The following is a 26,448-nucleotide window of genomic DNA, read 5'->3' on the forward strand; positions in this document are numbered from 1 at the left end:
GTTAAAATAAAATATTGTCTTTTTATTAGCAATAACATATAAAAATGTTTTTATTAAAATATAAATTTCAGAATTTTTTATACCAATGAGATATATGGCTTTTTTAATAGATAATACATACAAAATAAAGAAAGAAATATTAGACATCCATCCAAAAAGAGGTCCATCAATTTTTCAGGCCTATTATTAAAACTAAAGAAAAGCAATTTTTTATTTAGGATTTTTTGTGTGGCCGTCCTGAAAGATATAGAGTTGCGCGAGAGAGAGTTGGCTTCGAGAATAGAATCTTAAGATGTTCCGCGAGTGATAATTTTTGCTGAAGTCATTAAAATTTCCGCCGAAAAGGAATCAACAAAGGATTCAAAGACGAAGGTCCCAACGAAGAAGAAAGTACCAAAGATAAAAATACCAAAGAAGAAGGTCTCCAAAAAGGTACTTAGTACTTTGTTGAAACGGTTCTGTTTAAAACAATGGCGATGTTTACTCTATTTCAAGCGGCTTACTTGTTGATATGCTTTGGGATCACGTGAACTGATAGAATAAAATTGTTTTTAGGTTCCAGATGGTAGTGAATCTGGTGGTATTAGTGGTTCAAACTCTTACAATACATATGAAATATAACAATAGAGATGATAATCCAATATAGATAATAGAGATGAATTTTTTAAAATAAGAACAATGTAAAATATATCATGTAGTATCTAAAATTAAAATTTAACATTAAAATTTAATAATTATATTTTAAAATTGAAAACAAACAAACGAAAAATGATTTAAGGTATTATAGAAGAAAATGAGAGAAGTGAAAGAGAATGAGAAAATGTGAAAATGAGAGGTAAAAGATTAATAGTTAAATCTTGAATTTGAAACACATATGTTAATAGCTAAATCCTGAATTTGAAACACATATGTTAACCAACTAAACAAAAAGAAAACCGAATTTTGCACGGCTCTCTCTATATATAATAGAATTTTTGCTTTCTTCGGTGGATATTTTTTTATATACTGATTTTCTAACAAGTTCAACTAAACCAAATCAAATTATTGTGTACCAAATATGCATAATTATTTCTTTAAACCGATCCGGTCAACGATCAATTAAAATAAGACCGTTTAGAAAGGGTAAAATCGTCAGTACAACAAAACATTTAGGAGCCTCTCCTCTTTGTTTTCAATCAGACCGTTACGAATCAAAAAAAGCAAATTTCAATTTGATAAAAAGTTTCAAACTTTGTGAGGAAGAAGACGAACCCAAGCGATGGACGACACAATCTCAAACCCTAGTATGGAACCTCTGTTGTTTTCTATCGATACAATGTCCGGAACGCAACAAAAACTCAAGCTTTTGGTTGATAACGGCGATTACGGATTCGAGAGAGGACCTAGGTACGGAGAGTACGCGAGGCTACGAGAATCGAAGCTTCGGATGAAACGAGACTTCGAGAAGATTCTGAAAGAAGAGCAAATTAGATTTGGGTTAAGAGAAGATGACGAAATCAGGGTTTTGCCGGAGAAGAAGACGACGAGGTTTGGGTTTAATCCGAGTTTGAATCAGAGGAAAGCAGCAACGACGTCGTCGTCTTCTTCGTTGGCTCAATCGGTTCCTGATTTCTCTGTTATGATTCGTAAAGAGAATCGTAGACCGGTTAATTCGAATTTGCTTCCTCGGAGAACAGAGCTTACTCCACCGCCGGTTAAGAGTCGAAACGCCGCCGTTTTCGCCGGATCTGCGTTGAGAGGAAGTGTCTCAGCGAGTGCTGGTGAGAAGAAAGGTATTGGGATGATGATGCGTAAAAGCTACGCGACTGTTGAAGATCTTAAGAAAGTTTCCATGGCTGCTGCTTCTGCCATTAACGGCGGCGGCGGAGGAGGAAGGAAATCGATTGGCGGCGGAGGAAGGAAATCAATTGGTGGTGGTGGTCGGACTATTCTAGGTTACAGACAAATTTACTGATTCTTCTGTTCTTGTTTGTGTCCAAAAATCTTAACATTTGTGGCTTAAAGTTTGGTTTTCTGTCTTTCTACGATTTCTCTATTCTTTTGTGGGTTTTGATTGATGAAAGATTAGTCCTTTTTCAGATTTTTTGGTTGTGAGATTGAAGATTTGTATTAGGGAAGTGAATCCACATCTCTGTTCAGATTCAGATATATAAAAAAGCTTTGGTTTTTGGAACCAATCATTGTTTTGTTAGAAGAGGAACATCTTCAGTTTGTATAAACACGGGAACAATGATACAACTTTGCGTAGTTATCAGAAAAGCTAAAAAAAAAACATACATTGATCAGTATCGTTGGATAGCATAACGAATGGTGAAATTACACATACTATTTTGACGAAACAATAGATCGTTGTTGGTTCTAGAAGAGATCAGTTGTTAACTCTCCCACCAAACACTTAAGTATTTCATAAGCAATCTCTGATTCGACTCCAAATAAATGGGTTTCAACATCCATCCATTTCTCCATCTCGATACCAATAACGTCATCCGTACTAATCCGAGCCAAACTTCCCCACTTTGGAACTTCTTCAAGAACACTACGTATCAACTCGTCAGGTTTAGCAATCAAAGGCTTTAATCCTCCACAAGAAATGTTTCTTGTTTCCAAGTGTTCAATCATAGCATCCACAAGGAACCCTCCGGTTAGTCCAGGGAGATTGACTAGATGATCAGAACGAGCTGCGTAGATCATGAGTTCATCGAAGAGTTCTGGACCGATGATGTATTCTTGTGTAGTTGTAGTACCAACCAATAGCTCAGTGTGGATTATGACTTCTCTTGCAACTGTGAATCTCTGCTGCGTTAGAATGAGACCCGTGTTGCTTAAACAGCGCAGGACGTTTGAGATATGGCTGACAAGATTGGCGAGCACTTGATAATTACTACCGCTTTCTGAGTTCTTGAATGAAGTCGCAGAGTCTTCAAGAATGTCCCAATCAGGTTCTGTAACCTCTAGAGGTAGCCTCATCTGTCCTGGAACTACAAATCATAACACCAGTTTCAGGTTTCAAATACAAGAACTAGACTTTTTCTTTGCAGAAATCAATTTCGTACCTGAGATATTGTCAAAACTATTAGAAAAGCAACTCTCATTGGAGAAAGATGCATCAAGTACAGAACCTGGGCTCGTGTATTCACTGTATGTTGTTTTGCATTTCCTCTGCAGCAAAACAAGAAGCATTATGAATAAAAGATGAGAATTACTAGAATGTAAAGTCCTTGCAGATCAATACACGTACCCGATATGCTGTGTCTGCGTAAGGCATATCGATATCTCTATTATACCGCTGCTCCAAAGCTAAAGAAGATAGCAATTCATGGAGGATCAAAGATGCTGGTTTATTGGGCAAAGCACTTCCTCCCACAGCATTATCATCATCTTCTTGAGAAGCCAAGTCTTTCAACTTTTGCTGAATCATCCCCAGAGTACCTACATCAAGATGTGGCCTCGTAAACAATGTTCTTGGACTTCTTTCCCCCATCTGATGTGGAACACGTTTCCTCTCATTGCTTCTACATCCTTGGCTATAGTTTCTACGAGGGGAACAACCAGGTTTCAATGGAGAAAATGCTGTTTCATTGCTACCGTTGGGGACATTACTACATGCACAAGAGCTCTCACCATCTGATCTTCTCTGCAATGGACTCATAAAGCTACTTCCTCGTTCGTGACCACTATCGCAAGCTAGTCTTCTCTTCCGCGCTGGACTACTTAATCCTGATCTATTACAAGACTCCTCAGCAAATTTTTTCTGGAGCTTCAAATCAGAGTGATGATTCCTACTAGGTGAAGCTCTACTCATGGCTATAAAGTCCTTCTCTTTACAGTTTATTGCATTTGCAGGTAAAGAACAACCTCTTTTGCTTTGTAAGGTAAAACATCTAGCTTCTGGAGGAAACCTTTCCCTCTGCAACACCTTCCCACTGAAATCATATCGGGAGCGGTGTAGTGTATTGTCTTTAGCAGGAAGAGAGACAGATGATGATTCTTCATTTCTCCAAAACACATTTCTTTTACTCCGTTGAAAAGGAGATGATTCAGAAACACAAGGCATGTTCTTTACTGTTTCTTCAGCTACAGAACTTGAACCATTCACATCAACCAAACTGCTACCACATGCTTTACAAGAAGCAACACTATTGTTATAATAACCACGTTGAAACTCAGGTAAAACAACAACTTCAGCTAGTTCTTTCGCTGCATTGTCACATCTTCTAACACCTGAAGAACCAGGATAAGCAATAGCGCATTTGGCATTTCTCTTCCCAGGTTCCAAAATCCTAGTAGCAGCATCAATTAACCTAGAACTCCTCCTATTAAGCCTCGGGCTTCTAACAGGTGAAGCAAGTTTCTGATGCTGATGATGACTGCTATTATTATACTGATGATGTTTCCTAACTCGAGTCAAAACGTTCTTAATCTGCAACGCTTCAGAACCAAACTTCTTAACCGCAACACGCCTATCACAAACTCCTGCTGTTCTTTGCATCTTTTGTGGTCTTAACTTATCAAAACCATTCTCTTCTTCTTCATCATCTTCTCCTAACCCACCAAACAAATCACATCTATCGTTATCTTGAATCTTCAGTTTCTTCTTACTCTTCCCTTTGTCTCTATGATTAGATGGCATTGATTCAAGCCCCATTAAACGTGCTACTAAACTAGGAGATCTCATATCATGCTTTTTAATCTCCCCAACTTCATTCCGATTTGGAAAACTTCCTCTGTTCTCATCATCAATCTATCAATCAGTTCAATCAACAGTAGTATTAGTTCGCTGTAAACAACTCAATCAAACTAAAAGATATAAACTTTTGACAAAAGTGAGAAACATTCACCAGATTTAGCTTAGATTTGAGTATTTTGTCATTGCCTCCAAACCGCTTGGAAACTTGTTTCCCTGCCACAGACATAAACTTGTTCAATACACACACTAACTCAAGAACATCCATTTTCAGACACAACCTGAGACAGAGAAAGAGAGAGAGACAGAACCAGAGCAGAGAAACAGAGAGACAAAGAGACAGTGAGAGAGAGAGAGAGACAAACCAGGAAGGAGGGTTTTGCGAGAGAAGAGCTTCTTTTTAGCAAATCTTCGGTTCCAATCAAAGAGCTGAAAGAAAACACCGACGCAGCCACCGAGACGACTAGGCCGTTTCTCAGTTATGGCCGCACACGGCGCCGTGGTCTCCTGTAACTCACCCGTCATCAAGAAGACTATAAACAAAGAAACCCTAACAAACCCACAAAAGTTCAGAGAGATCTCAAACACTGTAATGAAGGAGACACATTGCCTCAAAATCCCAAGACTTTTATCATAAAATCAAGAACGAAGCAAAGACACACAGAAAAAAAAGAACAAAATAATGATTCTTTAATAGAAAAAGTCACTCAGCTTTTGTGAATTTTGGGGAATCTCTCAGTGAGATGATGAATGTACAACAACACCAATACAACATTATCAATATAGCTTTTAGTTACGAGATTAAGGAAAGAAAGAAGACAGTTGGAAATGAAGAAAACGACAAATGGTACAGTGGAAGAAGAAAGAAACTGAAGAATCATTACATTTATAGCTTTTTAGGAAGAAGGAAAGGAAAAAGTTTTTTGAGTCAAGAATTGAGAACTCAACGGGTAATATTCGCAATTGGGACTTGGGGGAGAGGAGTTAGAATGAATAAAAAAGTGAAAGGAGACAAAAGCAAAACGATAGTGACGAGAAGTGATTGAAAGAGAGATGAAGGGGAGGAGATTAGAGAGAGAGAGAGACAGAGACTTGTTGTGTAAAAAAATTATAAGTACTGTGATTCTCTTCTGTTGTCACTCACTGGCGGTGAAAGGGGCTCGAGAGAGATTGTTACAGAAGAGAGAGAGAAGCATGCGCACAAAAGGTTAAGTAGCTGATACAAGTAGGACTAGAGAAAGTTTAAAGAGCTTCTCGAGGCGAAAAAGAAAGAGAAACATATAGGCAAAAGATCAAATTGTTTTTTTTTTTTCTTTTTCTTTATTACTATGTATTTTAGACGTCCAGACGGGGTCGGTTATTGAATCGGTTCACTGAATTTTAAAGAAAAGAATGTCAAACAAATCATCAACTTTCAAATTTCGAAAGAAAAAAACATGAACTTTCAAAATATCATTTAAATCTCAAATTTTCCGTTGATTTTTCAATAAAATAGCTAAGTTTAATTGACCCAGCCATTTAAGGCTTCACATTAAATTTTTATTAAAATTACAATAGCGGAACTAATTTCCGTTAACACTAAAACGAGAAATGGTTTAGTGCTTTTGATTTAAAGTTTTTGAGTAACAATATCACTTTATGCGTTTCTTTATTGGTTAACTAAACAATGTAGCTCAGTTGGATATGGCTACATGGAAAACTTTTTTAAGGTAACGGGTTCGAATACCAATTTTTTTTTAAGGTTTATTTTTTAAAAAACGACGTCGTTTTAGTGTTAACGGAAGTTAGCTCCGCTATTGTGATTTTAACAGACATTTAACGTGATGCCTTAAATGGATGGGTCAATGAAACTTAGCTATTTTATTGAAAAGTCAACGGAAAGTTTGGGATTTAAATAACATTTCGAAAGTTCATGTTTTTTTCTTCCCAAATTTGAAAGTTCATAATTTTTTCGACATTTTTCCCGAATTTTAAAAGTATACTATAGTATTTGTCTAACCAAAGTAAATTACGAAAATATAATAAAATTATTCTAGAAATTGATAACTGTATCAAACCAAAATGTATGTGTACGGATTGTAACCAGATTAAAAGAATGATAACTGAACCGACATGAATCAAATATATTTTTTTTTCTCAACATCAACTTTTCCATTCACCAAATCATGATACACTTGGTTTATCCACCATTACAAAATGCATAACCCATATTGGCTCTAAAGAGTATAACTTAGGATCATAATTCTGAAAAGAAAGAGACTCCTTTGCTACTCTATCAGTCACACTATTACAGACTCTTGGAGAATACACAATGTTAAAATCTTTAAAAGTTGGAAGCAAACCTTTGATGTCTTGAAGTATAGGAGCAAATGCAGGCCAGTGTTCATTGTTATTCAGCAAGTTAACAACCGTCAATGAATCTGACTCAAAAATGACTTGCTTGTAATTCAGTCGAGCCATCATCATTACCGCCATACGTATCGCTTCTAATTCAACTTCTAAAGCTGATTTGGCTCCTCTAACAGCTTGCGCTCCCAACCATAAGACCTCTCCACAATGATTCCGAAGAACCCAACCAATGCCACTCCGAGTACCCTCAGTATGCCAAGCCCCATCAGTATTACATTTGACCTAGTCTCTCGGTGGGGGCTTCCATTTCACAAATTGTCTCACTCCCAGGATGGACTGACGTCTGGTCGGTCCTTCTTGATCTTTCCTCAAGCTCCACTCCTCTGCATCCTCCAGTGCTCTCCTCACTGTGTCCAGAGTGTCCAGAACCATCCCTTTGAAAATATATTCATTCCTCACTTTCCATAGTCTCCATAGTAACCAAGGAACATTTTTATCCAATCCTTCAATCTGAGGATGTTGATCCTTAATATTCATGACATGGTACATATTTGTATAGATTGATTCTGTCCAGCTTCCACTTGGAGGAGCAGGTATAGGAGAGAGCGCCCACACCTGTCGAGCATAAGTACATTGAAATAGGAGATGATTGATGGATTCTTCTATATTAGGACATCTTGAACAACCATTATCCCTAGTCAAATGTCGATAAGACAAGTTCTTAGACACGGAGATGCAGTTAGTCAAACATTTCCATAGAAAATGCTGGACTTTAGGGATCGTTTCCGTTCTCCATACTTGATAAATCAGAGGATTTAGGCTAGGTTTAGTGATTTCTTGAGGATGTTTTCTGACTTGGATAATTTGAGTAAGTACCCAGTACCCTGATTTGACTGAGTAGATCCCAGTTCGAGCATAATCCCATGTATATCCATCGTATCTGTTAAGTCCTCCTGGGCGAAGATCCTCAATCAGTCCCATATCTTCTTCTGAGAATAATATTTCCAGAATGTCTCTCCGCCACTCTCTTCTTGTCTCAATCAGAAGGTCACTAACTTTTGATAGCAAGGACACCGTTTCATATAAATGAGAGGCCACTGATTGACTCTCTGAACTCCCCTAGCTGGTTTTGAGTGAAGCCACTGAGTCTGCCAAATATCTATTGTCTCACCATCCCTTACTACCATTCTCGCTCTCTGCTTTATGAGTTCCTGAGCTTCCAGTATGCTCCGCCAGGCAAAAGAGGGTCGTGAGCCTAGTTTCGCCTGAAGAGGGTTGGATTTACTGAAGTACCTACTCTTTGAAGACTCTCACCATCAAAGTGTTCGGTTTGGTTAACATCCTCCAGAGCTGCTTCCCTAGCAAAGCAATATTGAAAGCTTCAATATCCTTAAATCCTAATTCACCCTCTTGTTTCGGCTTACTCAGTTGGTCCCAAGACTTCCAATGCATTCCTCTAGAATCTTTCTTAGTTTTCCACCAGAATCCAGCCATGATCAAAGCCATATGTTGACAAATCGCTTGAGAAAGCTTAAAACAAGCCATTGTATGCGTCGGTAATGCCATTGCTACCGCCTTGAGGAGGATCTCCTTCCCTCCAGGAAAGAGGAAGTTGTGTTGCCAGCCTGAGATCTTCTGATTGAATCGCTCTTTGATGTAGCTCAAACTGTTAACCTTTGAACCTCCGAATGCTTCAGGCAATCCCAAATAAAATCTTTCACCCCCTTCCTCTGATATCCCAGTCAAGCTTTTGATGATTGCTCTTCTTTCCATAGGAATTTGCTTTTCAAAATAGAGACTTGACTTTTGGTAATTAATCCTCTGACCAGAGGCAATACTGTACTCCTCCAGTATGCTAATCAAGTGTTGTATCTCCTCATCTTTCTCCTGACAGTAGAAGATGTTATCATCAGCAAATAGTAAATGGGACACAGGTGGGGCTCCTCTTGCAACTTTCAGTCCAGTGATCATTTCTTCATTCTTGGCTTGCTTTAGCATCCTGACCAGCATTTTCGAACATAAAACAAAAAAGTATGGAGACAGTGGATCTCCCTGTGTTAAGCCTCTTGTTGGATTAATATCACCAAAAGGAGTGCCATTAATCAATACCTGATAGTGGACTGATCCAACACAGCTCATGATTAGGCTAATCCATTTATCTGAGAAGCCTAGTAATATCAAAGAATCTTGTAGAAAGGACCATTCAACCCTATCAAATGCCTTAGAAATGTCTGTCTTCATCGCAATGAATTCCGCAAAGCACTTGTTGTTAGAGCTGAGTGCATGGATAAGCTCATGGGCAACTAGGATATTGTCAGAGATAAGTCTTCCTTTAATGAACGCTGCCTGAGTATCCGACACCACCACTGGAAACACCTTCTTGAGACGATTGGCCATCACTTTTGCTATGATCTTGTAAATGACATTACTAAGACTTATTGGCCTATACTCAGCAAGCTTCACCGATTTGTGCTTCTTAGGGATCAGACATATATTGGTTTTATTCATCTCCGTCTCCATTATTCCTGTCCTGAAGAAATCCCTAACCATCTCAGTGAGTTGGTCTCCCATTACACTCCAATGTTGTTGGTAGAAATGTCTTGTCATTCCATCAGGATCTGGACTCTTGGTCGGACTAATTTGAAAAACAGCTCTCATTAATTTGAAAAACAGCTCTCCTAACTTCCTATATGGATATTGGCTCTAGTAATTGTTCATTTTGAGCTTGAGAGATTCGGCTACCTGCGCCTATCTTATCACCAATCTGATGACCAACATCCTCTGAAGTGAAGAGAAGCTTGAAATATTTTTCTGCTACTCTCCCTAGATCCTTGTCTGCAAACCATTCATTTTCATCCTCCTCTACCAGCTTTTGGATTCTATTCTGAGCTCTTCTGTTCTTCGTTGCTGCCTGGAAGAACTTAGTGTTCTTATCCCCATTGTTGAGCCATAATAATCGGCTTTTATCTTTCCAAAATTGTTCTTCTTTGTGATACTCCAAATTCAACTCAAACTTGAGCTTATTAATCTCATCTCTTCGTATTGGATGCTGGCGAGTAGCTAAATCAATTTGACAATACAGATCTTGTATCCTTTTTGCAAAGTTAGGTTGATTGTCTCTCTTCCAGCGTGAAATACTCCTCCGACAGTCTGCAATCTTCTCCATCATAGTTCGCTGATCTGTATTCTCTATGTCCTTCCAGAAGTTTGTGATGAGTTCGTTAAATCCTTCCCGTGATCCCCATCTATGATCATACTTGAACCCAGCCCATTCCTTCCTTTGTTCTCCCAACATACATGTAATTAAAGGACTGTGGTCCGAGCTAGCTTTCTAGAGGTACATCGCTTGAGCTTGAGGAAACAATTCCATCCAAAGCTGGTTTTCAACTGTTCTGTCCAATCTACACTGTACCAACTGATCATTTCTGTTTCCATACCATGAAAATTGGTAGCCACTATGTTTTATCTCCCACATTCCACAACCTGACAGCATCGTTCTAAATTCTTTACATGATGCGTCCTTTCGGATTGGCCCACCCAATTTCTCCGAAGGATCGACCAGTTCATTAAAATCTCCTGTCATTAACCATGGTTCTCGTCTAGTTACTCCAATCCGGGAAAGCCTATCCCACAATTCGCCTCTTTCATTTTGAATCGGCTCCCCATAAATACAAGTCAAATGGAATTCTTTTCCTTGCTAAGTAATAAAAGCATCTATCAATCTCTTATCTGACTGAAGTACCTTCACTGTAACTGAATCCTTCCACATCAATGCTAGGCCACCGCTATTCCGAATTGGCTCCATCGTGTGTAAGGCAAAGTAACCAAAATGGTTAACTACATTTTCCAAGTAACCTCTCTTGTTTTTGGTCTCACAGAGGAATATTACCTCCGGGAAATACCGACCTCGTATTTCACTCAGGTGTCGAACTGTAGGGGTATTCCCCACCCCTTGACAGTTCCAGCTCAGTAATCTCATATTGATTTCGAAGGATTGGAATTAACCATCAACCCTTCTTTCAAATTTTCTCCAAGTTTACTAACCGGAGTCTTAGCTGCTATAAAAGCAGAATGATTCACGAAAAGAGCTGCTCCAAGAGCAGAATGTTCAGAAGCTGAAGTAGAGGTTCCTAGTTTTGGGCTGGAACTAGAGGCTTGGGAGCCCAATCTTTCAAAAACCGATGGAGGATTTGTCTTCCTGTTTTCAGAGGAATCTCTCGTAGTTGGTCTCGTGAGGGTTTCACCTACATTGCCAAGTCTTTCTAAGACTGATTGGGTCAGAGTCGAGGAGCCAGAGTCACCCAGGCGAGCTTTCTTATTTTGCCTCTCACTATTGTTGTCCAATCTCCGTTTCTTCGAAGGCGTGAAAGTGGATTCTCCAGAGCTTTTTGAAGTGTTTTCTGTCATGAGCTGGTTCTCATTATGTCATACCACTATCTCCTTTGGCCGCCATTCTTGTACAACTCGAGACTACCTCCTTGAGTATTCTTTTGAGGCCACTGTAGTCGCTCCTTAGCTTGCTTCTTCTTCTCTAGAGGTTCCGACTGTGCCGACTGAGACTCAAACGACCTCTTTGAGGCTACTGCATGATCACTGGCTTCTACTGTCATGACCCCTTTACCTTTACTTTTAGTCTGATTGGCATCCTTACTTTATTCCTTCCTAGTACCTCTTTTCTGTGTAGAACGCTGTGATATCTGCAAAGGACAGCTAGTCTGATCATGTGTAAGCTTCAAACACGAGAAGCATACTTTCAACAATTTTTCGTACTCCAGCTCTACTTTAACCACTTCTCCCGAAGAGAACTTGACAGTTTTAACAATGTCTAAGGGCTCATCTGCCTTAAACCATGCTTTGGCTCGCACATTCTCCAACGAAGAGGAGTTTTTCGCATGAAGTTCCACCGCCTCTATCTGGCCTTTTGGTTCAATAATACTTTCTACTGCTTGTCCTTTGAGAAGGTGAATTGGGAGATTCCTTATGAGAACCCAGAAGAGGATTTTGTTTAGGAAGTCTGGACTCGGATTGGGCTTCCATTGATCCAGTGAAACAATCCATCCATTCACGAACCAGGGTCCTCGGAACAGTACATGGTAAAGATCTGCTTCTGCTTCAAATATGAACTGTACCTTATTATCTCCCACTCCTCGTCCTCGAACTCTATCCTCCATACCCCAAATTGATGGCAACGCTTTGACTAACCCTCCTACCTTATGAACTGTAGGGTTCAGACATCTGACTATAATGCTCATCGAGTTCTCTTCAATCAAATCGTTGTTTGCCAGATCTGGGACTTCCACTATTTCCCCTTCGGACAGTAGGTTTCGCTCCCTTAATTCCTCCATAAGGGACATCTCCTTCTTCTTTCGTGGTCTATTCATCGTGAATGGCCCTTGGAGCTAAAAGCAGCACTCAGTATCAAGCAGATCTGATCTTGAGACAACTATAACAACGAATCTTGGGGAAAACAAGTAACCGAGATCACTAAGATCTAATGAACAGCAAGAGAAAAAATCTAATGCTAAATGAGATCTAATCAGATCTAGAGTTGAGAGCTAATCAGATTTAGAGTGGCCGCCGCAACGCTCCCACCCATTGCCTCCTGGATCAAATATTTTGTTCGGATAATTATATTGGTATAAATTTTCAAAAACCGATCAACCGGAAATTCCAAACCGTATCACCAAAATAAACCAAAGTATCTGATTTAGAAGCTATGAACATTTTTTTTTTTGAACAAAAAAGCTATGAACAAATAAAGTTGATTTTCTAAATAAAATTTGAATTTGTTTTTTGAAAAACTGTCTAACCAAAATCCGCAAAAATATATATATCAAACTACTAAAACTGAGAACCAAACTGAAACCAAATATTTTTACGAATTATAAATACAAAACCTAATTGGACTACTTCAATAACCGAATTGATCTGAACTTAATATTTATTCGGATAATTATTGTAGGGTTATAAGATTTTTCAGATTTCTTTTAAAACTAAAAGTAATTTTTTTTTTAAAAAAAAAGGTTTCTCAGATATTAGAAGCGTAAAATGTGGTTCCGAAAAACGAACATTGACAATAAGGTGAAAGGTTCGAGGTTTCTGTTTCTCGTTTTTGGGGAATCCAGCTTCATCTGTAGTCCGTTTCTCAGTTCCAACTTCTTATTGGTTTTTGTTCCATACTGAAATTTAAAAAAAAAAAAAAACCAAAAGTCTTCTTTTATTATAACCAAATCCTGAAAAATAATAATATGATGGCATGATTTTTTTTTGGCCAACCATTTGACGACATGTGGACAATCATCTGAGTATATTTATTTTGTAGTACAAAAGAAAGAAACAAGAAAAAAATTGCCATTTTTGAAGAAGCTAAACAATGACCTGACCTTGTGGGTATGACCACGGTGTGATGGGTTTTTTTTAGAGGTTGTCGTACTAGCTTGTCTCCTAGAGCAATAACAATTTAATATAGGGAGGAGCTGCGAGGTTATATAGGTCACGAACTAGTTAGTAGATGATTGTCAAGAACGATAAATTCTTATGCATGAGTCTTCTTGAGTCTAGACTTTGTGAAAAGGTCCATTTGTTATTTAACTTATGTTTAGGTTCATGAACAAAATTTATCATTGTATCAACGTCATAATAGAACTCAAGAAGATGTGGATTTCAAAAAATAGTTCATCATGTTTTTTTTTATAAATATAACAAAAATGGAAACATGTATTTAGCTGAAATTATCGTGCAAAGTTACAAAAGGTTATGAAAAGTCATAAATGGTCATATAAAGTCAGTAATCCTCTCGAGTATGGTAGAGCGAGTAAACTAGTATTTTTTTCTAGTGGCGACACATGAACTCAGAACCTATAGCACAGTCTCCTTTGGAAGGTCCTTGGTTCAACCACTAAAAGCTACATATATACTCCTAAACTACAAGTGTCCTCTTATCTTACAGCAAATCAAATAAGCTCGATTATCAAATAATCAGACAACTCTAATAATCCTCATTTGGGTGAGAGTATCGTTCAAATTTCCTAAACATTTATCAAGATATCCAACGTTGTTGCGACTTTTGTGCTACAAAGACTCAAGAGCTTCATTATTTGTATAGTTTTAGTTTCTAGGAAAATAATAGTGAACTATATAAATAAATGGGTATGTGTATAGAGTATAGACTAATAGATAGGTGTAAAAAGTTTGAAATGTAATAAGACAGAAAAAAATACAGAGTTGCGTCTTTGTCTCTGTCTGACGAATTCTGAAATGTCACGGACAAGAAACCCATACACGCTACGAATCTCAAGTATTCCTCCACTTATATTCAAAATCACAGTACCAATTATTTTCTTGTAATTGATATATATATATATATATATATACCAGTGTTCAAGAAAGCGGTCTAGGTAGCCGTCTAGGCGCTGTTTAGGCGTTAGGCGTTCAGCAGACGCCTAGATGACCGCCTAACCCGCTTAAAATTACATACATTTTATTTTAATAGTTATTTTTGATTTTTAAATTATATATAATTAAATTATTATGTTTTATATCTATATACGTAATTATAAACATTTATATGTTGTTAATATAACTTAAATAAATGTATTTTTCTTACTGTTGTTTATAATTTATAAATTTTTTATTTTTATAACATATATTTTAATATAATTATATATATATAATGTTTTATGTTGTAAACGTCTAAACCGTCTAGGTCTTGACTAAACGTTCTAGGCGCTAGGCGTTAGATCACCATGTAGATACCGCCTAGCGCTTTCTTGAACACTGATATATACACACATATATACGTTCAATATTTTTAAAAAATATATATTTTGTTTAGCTATAAATTGATAATTATTGATAACACAACTGTTTGAAGATTCCCAACACGAAACGATGCTAAGAAGGAAAACAGAAAAAGAAGGGATCAAATTTTGTCAAAAATAAATGACAAAAAGTGTAGCAAATTTTACTATTTGTAAAAAAAGTAACATTTTGACCAAGATGAAGAGACAAAAATTCCTGGTGCATTCTCTCGAATACTGTGGTTTGATTTAACATCAGAGTGAAAAGTTAAACAGTCATGGTGTTTTTTTTATTTACGGAATGGTGTATGTGATTTTTTTTTTATTGTTTAAATGATATCTCTCCCCTGTTATAACTATCACTTTTTTAGAGTATCTATCACAAATGACAAATGCATGTTTCTATAACATTAATTTAGAGAACGACTATTAGTGATCACTAGGTTACACTCGATACTATTTGTAATTATTTGTAATTATTTTTAGATATATCAAATTATTGAATAGCTTAACAATTAGATTGATTGTCAAAGTAATTTTTTTTTTCAACCACTGGGCCACAACTGGCCGGCCTATTAGCCAAATTCCTACATTCATAGGAACCAGGACTCGATCCCGGGTGTGATGGTGCCTTCTACAAATGGACTTACCTCCTGCCAATGCACTAAAGTCACTTCACTGTCAAAGTAATTTTTAAGTCACTGATTTTAAACTAAAATATAAAACTTTCAATTCTGGAACTTAAATATTGTTCAATTTATCGTTAGTTGGTGTTCTTATATATAAAATCACTATCAACACTAATCTCAAAGTTTATTTTATTTAATTGTTGTGGGAGATATATTAGTGTAGCTTGATTTTATGGTGTATTATTTTTGTAGTTTATACAAATTTAATCAGATAATTTTTATATAGCTTTTTTGTTCTGAGATAAGTTATTTATTTCTTTTTTTTGTTCTTTTTTTTGAATCCAATTGTGTTTTTTGTTTGATAATAATTCCATGTAAGTCAATATACACATACATAGTTTTGTTTTGTGTTATTCGTAGTTAATCTTAATTTATAATCTATTTCTATTATATTATTATTTTATTTGTATTATATTTCTATTTTACTAATATTATACTTTACTAATATGATACTTATGTTGAATTGATTTTATTATTATACTTGGTTAACATTAGTATATTTTTAAAAGTTATAAATGATTTATTAATTTATTTTAAATTTAAGCTATAATTTTAAATTTTTGTTTTTGGAAAATATTGATACGACATACAATGATTAATATATTTAGTTGATATTATTATATTTTTGAAAGTTGTAAATGATTTATTAATTTAGTTTAAATTTAGGCTATAAATTTAAACTTTTGTTTTCCAAAATATTGATGATGTTTATTATTTCTCATAATTTAATTGGTACACAATTTAAATGATGTGTTAGTTCCTACAAATCTAGAAATGCTGATGTGGAACAGGAAATAATTATTATTGGCTAAGAGATATAAACTGTATTAATGAAATATTTTCATTAATAAACAAATAAGCTGATGTGTCAGCTTTATATTTCACCAAAATGTTGATGTGTAAGCACTGGAGAGAAACATATTGTGTTTTTATTGTATTTATACACGGAAAAAAACCCTCTATAAATTAATATTCGCTATAAATTAATAATTTTTTGCAGTCCCGAGTTGGACCGGTGTAAAAAATGACACAATTCGATAAAATAATAAGATAATACTTTTTTTTTGAAATCCTTTGTAAAAATATGATCCCATCAATATCATAAATTAATAATGATATAAACTAAATATATATGTATATATATATATATATCTAAAAACATTTAGTGAAATATGGTTTTATTGGTGTTTTTCTATTCTTGAATTTGAATTCTTGTTGGAACCTATCTAAAATATTTCTCATTGCATCAAAAAAAAAAAAAATTGTGTTGTCTTTTCAAATTGCATCCAAAAATTATAGAGCGTCTTTCACGCGATACTTGCTTCTTTACGTATAATTGGTTCGAAAGATACCTCAATATATTTTTGGACTCTATCATGAAGGATAGTAACATCAATTTCTTTTAAACTCTAAACTTCTAAACATTTATCATTTTCAATTAGATAATCTACTAAACTATTGACATCAATCATATTACAATAGCCGAAATTCTAAATTAAGAGAATTCAATGAAAATATGGATTATCACAAAATATCTTATTATTAATTAAAAATGTTCAAAATTATGAAAATGAAAAATCTCTTCATTAATTAATAATTATTAATTTATCAATAAATTAAAACCTCTATAAATTAATAAAATATCATGGTCCCGACTTTATTAATTCATAAAGGTTTTACTAGCATATTATATTAAAGGAATCCTTGCAATTATAAATACATGTGTAGCAAGCTTTGTAGTAGTATGTAGTATGATTTCTGAAATATAAAAGAGTGTGATAGACCAACCATTTTCCGAAAGTATATGTAGCAAATTTTACAAAACAAATAGTGAAAGATATACACGTACGTGGTGTCAATATATATACATATATATACATACACATACATTCAATATTATATACATATATGTGTGTATTTTTTGTTTAGTCACTACAGAAAATCAGGGTATTAATATCACTGAAATATAACGTTTTGTTTACTTATGCTATAGTTATCTTCTGTCTTAATATTTAACAGCATTTTTTTAAAAATAAATGCTATCTTATTTTGAGCGGCAAAAGTAAATTGGTTTCACGCTTAGTTGCATCGATTAATAATAGCATTGTCAGGTTATAAATGCTATAATAATTATTTTTTTAGTGCCCGCGATTTGAAAAAAAATTTGGGAGGAAAAAATAGAAAGTTAGAGATTGTAATTTATAAAATCATTTCTCCTTCTTCTTCAATTTTTTGTTTTTCTCTGAACTTCTTCTCATTCGGTCTCTTAAATTTTGTCTCGCTTTATCAATTCTCCTTCTTCTTCGTTTTTGTCTTTGTCTTGATCTCTTACTCTCGTCAGAATTCTCGCAGCCCCTATGATTTGGTCGCGACAAAGTGAGTATAATTTCTTCCTCTGTATCACTCTCAATCTCTAAGATTTATATTTGTGTCGATCTCTCACTCTAAGATCTGTCTATATATGCATGTGTTGATCTCTCACTCTTAGATCTGTCTGTATATCTATTTGTCGATCTCTCATTCTCAGATCTATCTGTTTATGCATGTGTCGATCTCTCACTCTTAGATCTCGTAGCTCTCAATATCTGTATTTTTTGAGCATTTTGTTTCTACACTAATCCAGTTTTTTAATGCTCGCAGGTCAGTGAAACTTCAGAATTGTTTTGAGTTTTGTCTGATAAAGGTAAAATTTCAGAACTGTTTAAGACTTTAGAATTGTTTGAGTTTTGTCTGGATCTTTACTTATCGTTTACTAGGTAAAAGCATCACGGTTTTGGGTCTGATTGATTTTCATTGTAAGCTGTTATTTTCGAACTTTTTATTTATGTACTTTCGTTCTAGTTATTTGAGTGTCTTATCGTTTGAACTGTGGTGGAGCTATGGTTATCGTATTGGGGATATATGGACAAGACATGGTTTTGGCTTACAAGGTATGATTTGTTGATATATATGAACTTTGTATATTCCATATGATATGATTCTGAATATTATTGATATATTTACTTTGAATTTTCTGATTAAACATATAGGGCTAGCCTTGAATATGTGGAAGGGGCAACTAATTTTGTTACATCTTCAGCAAAGAAGATGGGTAATGTGACTGAAATTATCTGTCCGTGCATCGATTGCCGCAATGTTTCCCATCAACTCTTAGACAAAGTAGTGGAACATCTGGTGATTAAGGGTGGATAAGAAGTACATGAGGAATAAGTGTTGGAATATGCATGGTGAAAGAAAGGATGCAATGTGGGATAGTGTTCCAATATCAGAAACTGAAGCTTATGATTTGCTAAGGACAGCTTATTTTGCTGATGAAGGCAGTCCACAACAATCAAACCTAGGAGAATCTGAGGAGGATGCAACTACTCGAGACTTTGAATTTAGGAAGAGTTTGAGAGATGTTGAAACTCCATTGTATGCAACATGTTCTAATTACACCAAGGTTTCTGCAATCATGGCCCTCTACCATATAAAAGTGAAGAGCGGACTGTCTGAGAACTTCTTCGATCAGCTATTGACGATAACTCATGACATGCTGTCGTAAGCAATGTGCTGCCAAAGTCTACGGATGCAATCAAGAAATTCTTGAAGGTTTTTGGGTTTGGATATGATACCATTCATGCGTGCAAGAATGATTGTATTTTCTACAGGAAACAGTTTGGTGAGATGGAAAGCTGCCCAAGATGTAGTGCTTCAAGATGGGAGATAGATAAGCAAAGTGGTGAGGAAAAGAAGAGGATTCCAAGATAGGTCCTTAGGTATTTTCCGATCAAGGACATATTCAGGACGATGTTTAGATCCAAAAAGATGGCTAAGGATTTGCGTTGGCATTATCTCCAATATATATTCTTTTTTTACTCTAAAATAGAGCATAGTTTTTCTCAATGTATCAATCTATTTTAGAGTATACTCTAAAATAGAGTTAGTGTAAAAAAGTAAAGTTGCATATAGAATACTACTACCATTTACTCTATTTTAGAGTAAATATTACTCTATAACAAATTATTGACTTTAAAATAAATTGGGGTTGGAGATGCTCTAAGAAACTAACAATTTATCACAAAATAATAAAATCCAAAACAACAAAACTTTGAGAGATTTAATTACTTCAATCAAAAAAATTCTGATATGTTTTGTTTATTTTATTTTGCGTCCAAGCATTAAGCATTTCAAATAAACATTTTAAAAATAAAATTTTCACATTAAAAATTTTAATTTCAAAAATATATTTCTAAATTTAAGTTATATCATAATTAATAAAAATTAAAATAAATATGCCTATTTCTAGTGTATATATATACGTACGCTCCCATCCGTTCTTGATGTGTTTAATCGACCCATAACAGATTTGAACAACGGGAAAATGTCATTTAAACCATGAACTTTCAAATTTTGGCCATTTAAATCATGAACTTTGTTGTAGGCCATTTAAAACATCAAATTTTGTTAACTAGCTTTTTTAAACATGAAGTTTCGTTGACCAAGCCAAAAAAGACATGACGTTAAATCCGATAATTGAACTACTAACAGACGTTACTATGCCGTTAATCACTCCGTTACTGACAAAACAACGTCATTTTAATGGAAGTTTTAACTTGAAAAAATGTCATTTAAACAATGAACTTTTAAATATAGGCCATTTAAACCATGAACTTGTAAATGTATGTCATTTAAACAATGAACCTTCAAATTTATGTCATTTAAACTATAATAGATGAAAATGTGATCAATCTTTCAAACTCTAATGTAGTGTCCTAAAACAAAATGATCAATCCTTCAAACTCTAGTGTTGTGTCCTAATAAATGAAAAAGACTCAAGAAAAATACAAAAAAACACAAAATACATGACAAAGATCGAAAAAGAAGGATGAATTGATGTTCTTCTTTCTTTTTTTCAGAATCGCATCATAAAACAGAGCCGAAAAAAGAAGAGAAAAACTAAACTAGGGTTAAATAGTTTAACCGGTTAGGCTTATATACTTCTGTGGTTTCTAATAAACCAACCGGTCCGATTACCGAACTGAACTAAAATCTGATTATCCAAATCAATTGCGACGAACGGTTAGGCTTTTTTTCCAGTTTGCTTCGATAACCAAAATTTTCAGGTTGTCTAGTTTTCACCGAACGCTCAGGACAAGTTCATGGTTTATATGACATACATTTACAAGTTCATGGTTTAGATGACCGATATTTAAAAGTTCATGGTTTAAATGGCCGATATTTAAAAGTTCGAATTAAAACTTCCATTAAAACAACGTCGTTTTGTTATTAATGGAGTGATTAACAGCATAGTAATATCTGTTAGTAGGTCAATTATCGGATTTAGCGTCATGTCTTTTTTGGCTTGGTCAACAAAACTTCATGTTTAAAAAAACTAATCAACAAAAGTTGATGTTTTAAATGGCCTACAACAAAATTCATGGTTTAAATGACCAAAATTTGAAAATTCATGGTTTAAATGACATTTTTTCCTTTGAACAACCATGGCAAAGTATTTTACACATCAGCCACACCATTTTAGACTGGAATAAGTGAATGTTACCGTAAATCAGATTTTCACAATACAGAAACAGAGTTTATTAAGAACTTGTAACCGATAGTATTGATACAACATTCAAGGAAAACGCAGCTCAATCTTCTCACCTGTAAGAGTCTCCAATGGAGGTTCTCCCACAAACGATGAGGAACGAGATCTAAAAAGTTCTAGAGAAAACGATTACAAATTCAGATAAACGTAAAATGAAAAACGTGAGCTAACAAGTGCTCAAATACTAAGGTGACACACAGCCGACAAACAGTGCCAACCAACTTGATTCCCTCCGTTACTTCGCCATCCTTAATCACACGTGCTTGGTCATATTTCTTCTTATCTTGACTTATCTTGACCACATCTTGACGCTCCACGTGTGAACCATCGCATCCTACATCAGTGAATAAAGTCATAAACCTAACAATTAACGTATATAACAATCGCAATCATTGAAATTACTTCAGTAAGTCGTATAAGATTTAAGTACCCGCGGGGTAAGATTCTAGTCTTCTTAGGCACTAAATGACACTCTTGTGTAGTCTTCTTCATCATTATACATTTGGTCATCCGGAAGCCTGAATTGGTTAAATCACAAACATTGTTAGGGTCCAAATTAACGCTAGAGAAAACGAGAAAAGCCCCAGTATCAAGTGGGAATGTTGAAAACGTACTGTTATACATAAATCATAATTTTGACTTTTGAGATTCTTATGCAAAGCTTACCTGAGATTGCATCTTCTTCTCTTCGTCTGTGCATGTAAGTTTTCTCCTATCGTGAATCTGCAGATTTGTCATCATAAACACCACAGCGTTGTATTTTCCAGTACTTACCAGAGACCTTGAACTGAAACTCAAGCTCGATATGATTCACATGATCTGTTTCAGGAAAGTTTAGTGGGATGGAAGATTCGCAGAAATACAGATGCTCCTTAGATCCAAGCAGAGCTGGTAGATCGTACTTGCGTAATTCAGATCCAATAACGTTGTCATTCTGAATGTACAAGACGCGACAGGAAAACGCTTTGGCACCCGTGAAGAAATCGACATCAGAATCGTACGAAAATGTTTCGTCATAAAAGCAGCCATGAAGCAGCAACAGACAAGCCTTAAATCTCAAGAACAAAGGAAGAGGTCTCTGATCCAATTTGACTGTTAGGAAATACCCTTTTGCTTGGTGATCAAAACGTGCAGGTAGTTCTTCACCAGGTAAAAGCTTAAACTTACAATCTGATATCTCGATGAGTTCTCTAGCTTCTTGACTCAGGTTGAAACAGTTGGCAAAGTTGAGACTGATCTGCGGATTTTTAAAAGATCCATGTATTCTTTCGAGCGACTCACAGTTAGCTGCGTTAAGGATTGAGATAGAATCCGGTAGTTGGGGCAGTGATAAGAGATTCTTGCACCCACTAAGGTGAAGTTGTAATAATCGAGGGAATTGTTCCTTGCACCTCAACTCCAACCCTTGGACGCTATTAGAGAAAGGTGGGAACACCTTGAGGCTTTTGCAATCATTCATGTTCAGTTCAAGAAGACGAAACCGAGACCAAATGTATGAAGGCACTTCTTCTATTGCAGTATCCCTCAGATTGAGATATTCAATGCTCGTAGAAAAATCTGGAAACGTTTGCAATCCTGTGCATTGACTAAGATCAAGTTTGGAGAGAGATTCCATGTTGATGTTGGTTGGAAGTACCTTTAGGTTGGATCCCACCATGTCTAGCTTAGTGAGACGTGAGAGATTCTGGATGGACGGAGGAACTTCTTCTATATCCGTAAAGCTCAAATCCAATTCTTCGATGCTGTCCGGAACAGGTGGGAACACTTTGAGGCTATTGCAAGAGCTCATATCGAGCGTCCGAAGACGGGACAAATGCATGGTTGATAAAGGAACTTCTTCTATTCCGGTAAAGCTCAAATCCAATTCTTCGATGCTATCAGGAACAAGTGGGAACACCTTGAGGCTAAAGCAACGATGCATGTCGAGCTTCTGAAGACTGGACCAATACATGATTGATGAAGGAACTTCTTCTATCTCTGTAGCACTAAGAACAATTTTTCTAATGTTTGTGGAAATCTCAGGAAACCTCTTCAATTTTGAGGCTGTGACAGTAAGATCAGACAGAGAGTTCAAGTTTATGTTGGTCGGAAAAGCCTCCAGATTTGAGCATCCAATCATTCTCAATGTCTCTAGCTTATGGAGTTTCCCTACAGAAAATGGGAGCTTCACCAAACTCAAACAAGCTGTGAGATACATTATGTTTAGATTAGTGGCATTCCCAATAGAGGATGGGATCTCCACAAGACTTTCGCAAAAATCAAGTTCCAATCTCTTGAGACTAGAGGCATTTGACAGATTAGGAATTTCTTTTAGGTTCATGGATCCCGCCAGATTGATCTCCTTGAGACTTCCAAGAGGCTGCACAGTTGAAACAAAGGCAGTAGACATAAATTGTTTGATGCGGGTTAGGTAACTGTTATGTGGAAGAAAAAATCTGGACGTGGATTTAATACTACTCAAAGCACACATTACCATTTCAATTAACGAAGACAAATCGAGCAAGTACAATGAAAACATTTATTTTAAACCGAATTTTTTTGCAATGAATTTTCAGAACAAAAACAAAGACTTACCGGATTTCCTTCCCACAATTTCTCAAGTTTACTCTGCTTCATGTCAAGTTTAACAAGAAACTCAGGATGAAACTTAGAAGGCATTGCTCTCATCGGAAATCTATCCCAATGTAGCAATTTAAGTTTGTAGGGTAGAAACTTAAGACCTTGCCGTAAATGCAGCTTTGTCTTAACGGAAACCTCATTGTAGATTTTTAAGTATTCGAGACTAAGCATCCTTTCGAAGGCCGTCTCGTCTATTTCTAGTTCGTGTCTGATCTCAGATAAATTTAAATTTATGCCTCTAATGGGTAGAGTGTCCTGAAAGAAGAAGACACGAAATGAAGAGGCAACTGCTGATTAGCTCAACGAAATTAATGGTGGTGATTAACATTAGGATGGGATATATGTCAAAACTTACTTTATTGTAGGCGAGTGCATTGCAAATTCTCTGAGCATCCACCACTACCGTACATCCCTGTACCTCTTCCCTAACCAATTTTGCTAGCAATGTATGCATTTCCACCATTCCGCCGTATGTATATACGAGAGATTTCTCCTCTAAAACTCTAAGCCTTCGACTGAAGCCATCCCCAATAATTTCTTCCACTCTATTAATCATTTCACCATTGAAAAAGCAGGCTATGTCATTGAATAAATCTTTCTCTTCTACATTTAAGGCATCGTAGCTGAATTTCAAAATGTCCATAATATCTTTGTGAAGCCTACTCTTCTTAAGATTTTCCAGTTCCATTTTCCACACCTCTTTGGACATTTGCTTAAAATGAGAGCCCATAACCTGTAGTGCCAAAGGGAGATTGCTGGCAAGCTTCGTAACCTGCTCAGCAAGATGCTCAAAGCCATGATGTGGGTACTTCTGATCAAAGGCATACATGCAGAATATTTGAAGAGCGTCATCGTTATTTGGATAATTCACCTTGTAAATATCTTCATCTTTGATCCCATGTTTCTCCAAAACTCTTTTATCTTCAGTTGTGATGATAATCCGACTTCCACTACCAAACCATCCAGGACAATTCACTGTTGCCTCTAGTTGCCATAACTCATTCACATCATCAAGAATGACGAGCACTTTCTTGTCCTTAAACCTTTCTTTCGTAACACCCAAATGGGAAATGTCAATAATTTCATGCTTGAGTAGTTTACAAAACAACTCCTTCTGTAACTCAATCTTCGCATCGTACACATCATGTCGATTCAAATGTCGTCTCTTGATATCCCCTATACGTGCAGTTAGTTTGAACTGATGGAGAGACAGTTCGTTAAGTAAAACTCTGGAGATGGTAGTCTTACCAATACCTGATGGACCCCAAATTCCTATCATCCTTACTTCATCCGTGTGTAAGCACAACAATGAATAGATACTTGTCATATGAGCTTGAAGGCCAACATAGTCATCAAAATCCCTCGAGGGTGTTGTTTGCAACTCACCCAACACATCTATGGCAATGGTAGCGATCATATCCGCTTCACTTTTCCTAAAAATGAACAGTATTGATCAATTACAAAGAAACGAACATACTTGGATTGTAATTATTGTTGCATATATAACAGAAAAGTATGACTATGAATGGGTTAGAAAAGGTAATAGTCGACTACCATTTGTCAGATTCCACCCCGTCCCCGTGTATATTTGCCGCATCGCTCAAAGCTTTCCTCCATAGCCGCTTTACCTCCTCTGATTTCCCAACACATGTTTTTTTAAAGGCCTTGCCAAAATCTCCTCTATGATGCCTCACATCAGCTGGTTTAACTTGATGGAAAATGGTCATCACTTTTTGACCCAACTCATCTTTACACTTCATAACCTCCACCAATTCGTTTAGACACCAACTCGAAGAAGCATAGTTCCTCGAGAATATGACAATCGTGATCCTGGCATGTTTTATAGCGCGTAAAAGCTCAGAACCAATAGAGACTCCTCTCTCCATCTTATTATCAATGAATGGTGTGATACCCTTTCTTTGAAACTCCCCCAAAATGTGAGTGAGAAGGTTTTTGCGGACGTCCACTCCATGGAAGCTCAAGAAGACTTGGTGTGTCAATGTACGAGACACAGAAGGTGGACCAGATGAAGGAGATAAAGAAGCAGCCATTTCCTTTCTTTTTTTGTCTACTGCGAGTATCCTATTGCCAATATAAATTAGTATACCTAGAGCAGCAACACCGGATCCAAGGAGAAATGAAGAACCCATAAGTATTTTAAGATCACAGAGTTTTTTTGTCAAAGAAAGAGAACAATGTGGCGTAAAGCTTTACAAAGAGGCTTGTAAATCTATTGTCTTATAATGCTACTGCATATAACACTAGCCGAAGGACGTCAACAAAATTAATTCACTAGCAAAATAATCTATGAAGTTTGAAGTTAATATGGGGTCCATAAATAGGGGTAAGCATTAATTGAATAATCTATGAAGTTTGAAGTTTTTCGTGGATGTTTCTCATCCACAAAAAATTAAAGTTTGAAGTATTTTGGTAACGAGATCAATTAGAATGAGTAAGAACTAAGAACTAAGAACAATGGCCCTTTTGTTCATTTTTTTTTTAATTGATTCAAGAAATTGATTATTTTTTTAGGGTTATTTAACTAAAGATACATGGAAGATTAAGAAACTGCATCCAAGATTTTTAAATTAGTTCTCTCATAAGTAGTGTTTTTTTTTTGTTGCTACTCATAAGTAGTTTATTTCATTTCTATTTTACCTTTCCACAAAATTATCATTACTTTAGAATTTCTTATAGGGAGTACATGATTGGAGTCACATG

The 26,448-nt window shown here is 35.9% G+C and overlaps 5 protein-coding genes and 1 pseudogene across 6 annotated transcripts; 2 read left to right on the plus strand and 4 right to left on the minus strand.

Annotated features, from left to right (window-relative positions):
- The first annotated feature begins 216 nt into the window (after positions 1–216).
- Positions 217–2,177, plus strand: LOC104701298 (uncharacterized). The gene is made up of 2 exons (XM_010416947.3): positions 217–432; positions 1,243–2,177. Exon 2 carries the CDS (start codon positions 1,259–1,261, stop codon positions 1,952–1,954), a length of 696 nt encoding a protein of 231 aa, XP_010415249.1. The 5' UTR covers positions 217–432; positions 1,243–1,258; the 3' UTR covers positions 1,955–2,177.
- A 6-nt stretch (positions 2,178–2,183) lies between these two features.
- Positions 2,184–6,014, minus strand: LOC104701299 (uncharacterized). The gene is made up of 5 exons (XM_010416948.3): positions 5,050–6,014; positions 4,839–4,900; positions 3,239–4,741; positions 3,054–3,159; positions 2,184–2,978 (listed from the first exon to the last, which is right to left on the minus strand). The coding sequence occupies exons 1-5, from the start codon at positions 5,207–5,209 to the stop codon at positions 2,359–2,361; spliced, it is 2,451 nt and encodes an 816-aa protein (XP_010415250.1). The 5' UTR covers positions 5,210–6,014; the 3' UTR covers positions 2,184–2,358.
- A 4,350-nt stretch (positions 6,015–10,364) lies between these two features.
- Positions 10,365–11,012, minus strand: LOC147941460 (uncharacterized). Its single transcript, XM_087458520.1, has 2 exons — positions 10,776–11,012; positions 10,365–10,730 (listed from the first exon to the last, which is right to left on the minus strand). The coding sequence occupies exons 1-2, from the start codon at positions 11,010–11,012 to the stop codon at positions 10,365–10,367; spliced, it is 603 nt and encodes a 200-aa protein (XP_087314646.1).
- A 673-nt stretch (positions 11,013–11,685) lies between these two features.
- LOC147941461 (uncharacterized protein At4g02000-like) lies at positions 11,686–12,414 on the minus strand. The gene has a single exon (XM_087458521.1). The coding sequence runs from the start codon at positions 12,412–12,414 to the stop codon at positions 11,686–11,688; it is 729 nt and encodes a 242-aa protein (XP_087314647.1).
- A 5,250-nt stretch (positions 12,415–17,664) lies between these two features.
- On the plus strand, positions 17,665–19,194 carry LOC147941462 (uncharacterized; annotated as a pseudogene). Its single transcript, XR_015562905.1, has 3 exons — positions 17,665–17,897; positions 18,162–18,451; positions 18,551–19,194. The product of XR_015562905.1 is annotated as an uncharacterized LOC147941462 (transcript).
- A 1,880-nt stretch (positions 19,195–21,074) lies between these two features.
- Positions 21,075–26,118, minus strand: LOC104701300 (disease resistance-like protein DSC2). Its single transcript, XM_087460111.1, has 6 exons — positions 25,282–26,118; positions 24,083–25,160; positions 23,683–23,982; positions 21,775–23,467; positions 21,539–21,626; positions 21,075–21,442 (listed from the first exon to the last, which is right to left on the minus strand). The coding sequence occupies exons 1-4, from the start codon at positions 25,875–25,877 to the stop codon at positions 21,821–21,823; spliced, it is 3,621 nt and encodes a 1,206-aa protein (XP_087316237.1). The 5' UTR covers positions 25,878–26,118; the 3' UTR covers positions 21,075–21,442; positions 21,539–21,626; positions 21,775–21,820.
- Between the last annotated feature and the right edge of the window lie 330 nt (positions 26,119–26,448).

This window comes from Camelina sativa, chromosome 7, assembly GCF_030686135.1.
Source record: "Camelina sativa cultivar CO46 ecotype springtype chromosome 7, ASM3068613v1".
Taxonomy (NCBI): domain Eukaryota; kingdom Viridiplantae; phylum Streptophyta; class Magnoliopsida; order Brassicales; family Brassicaceae; genus Camelina; species Camelina sativa.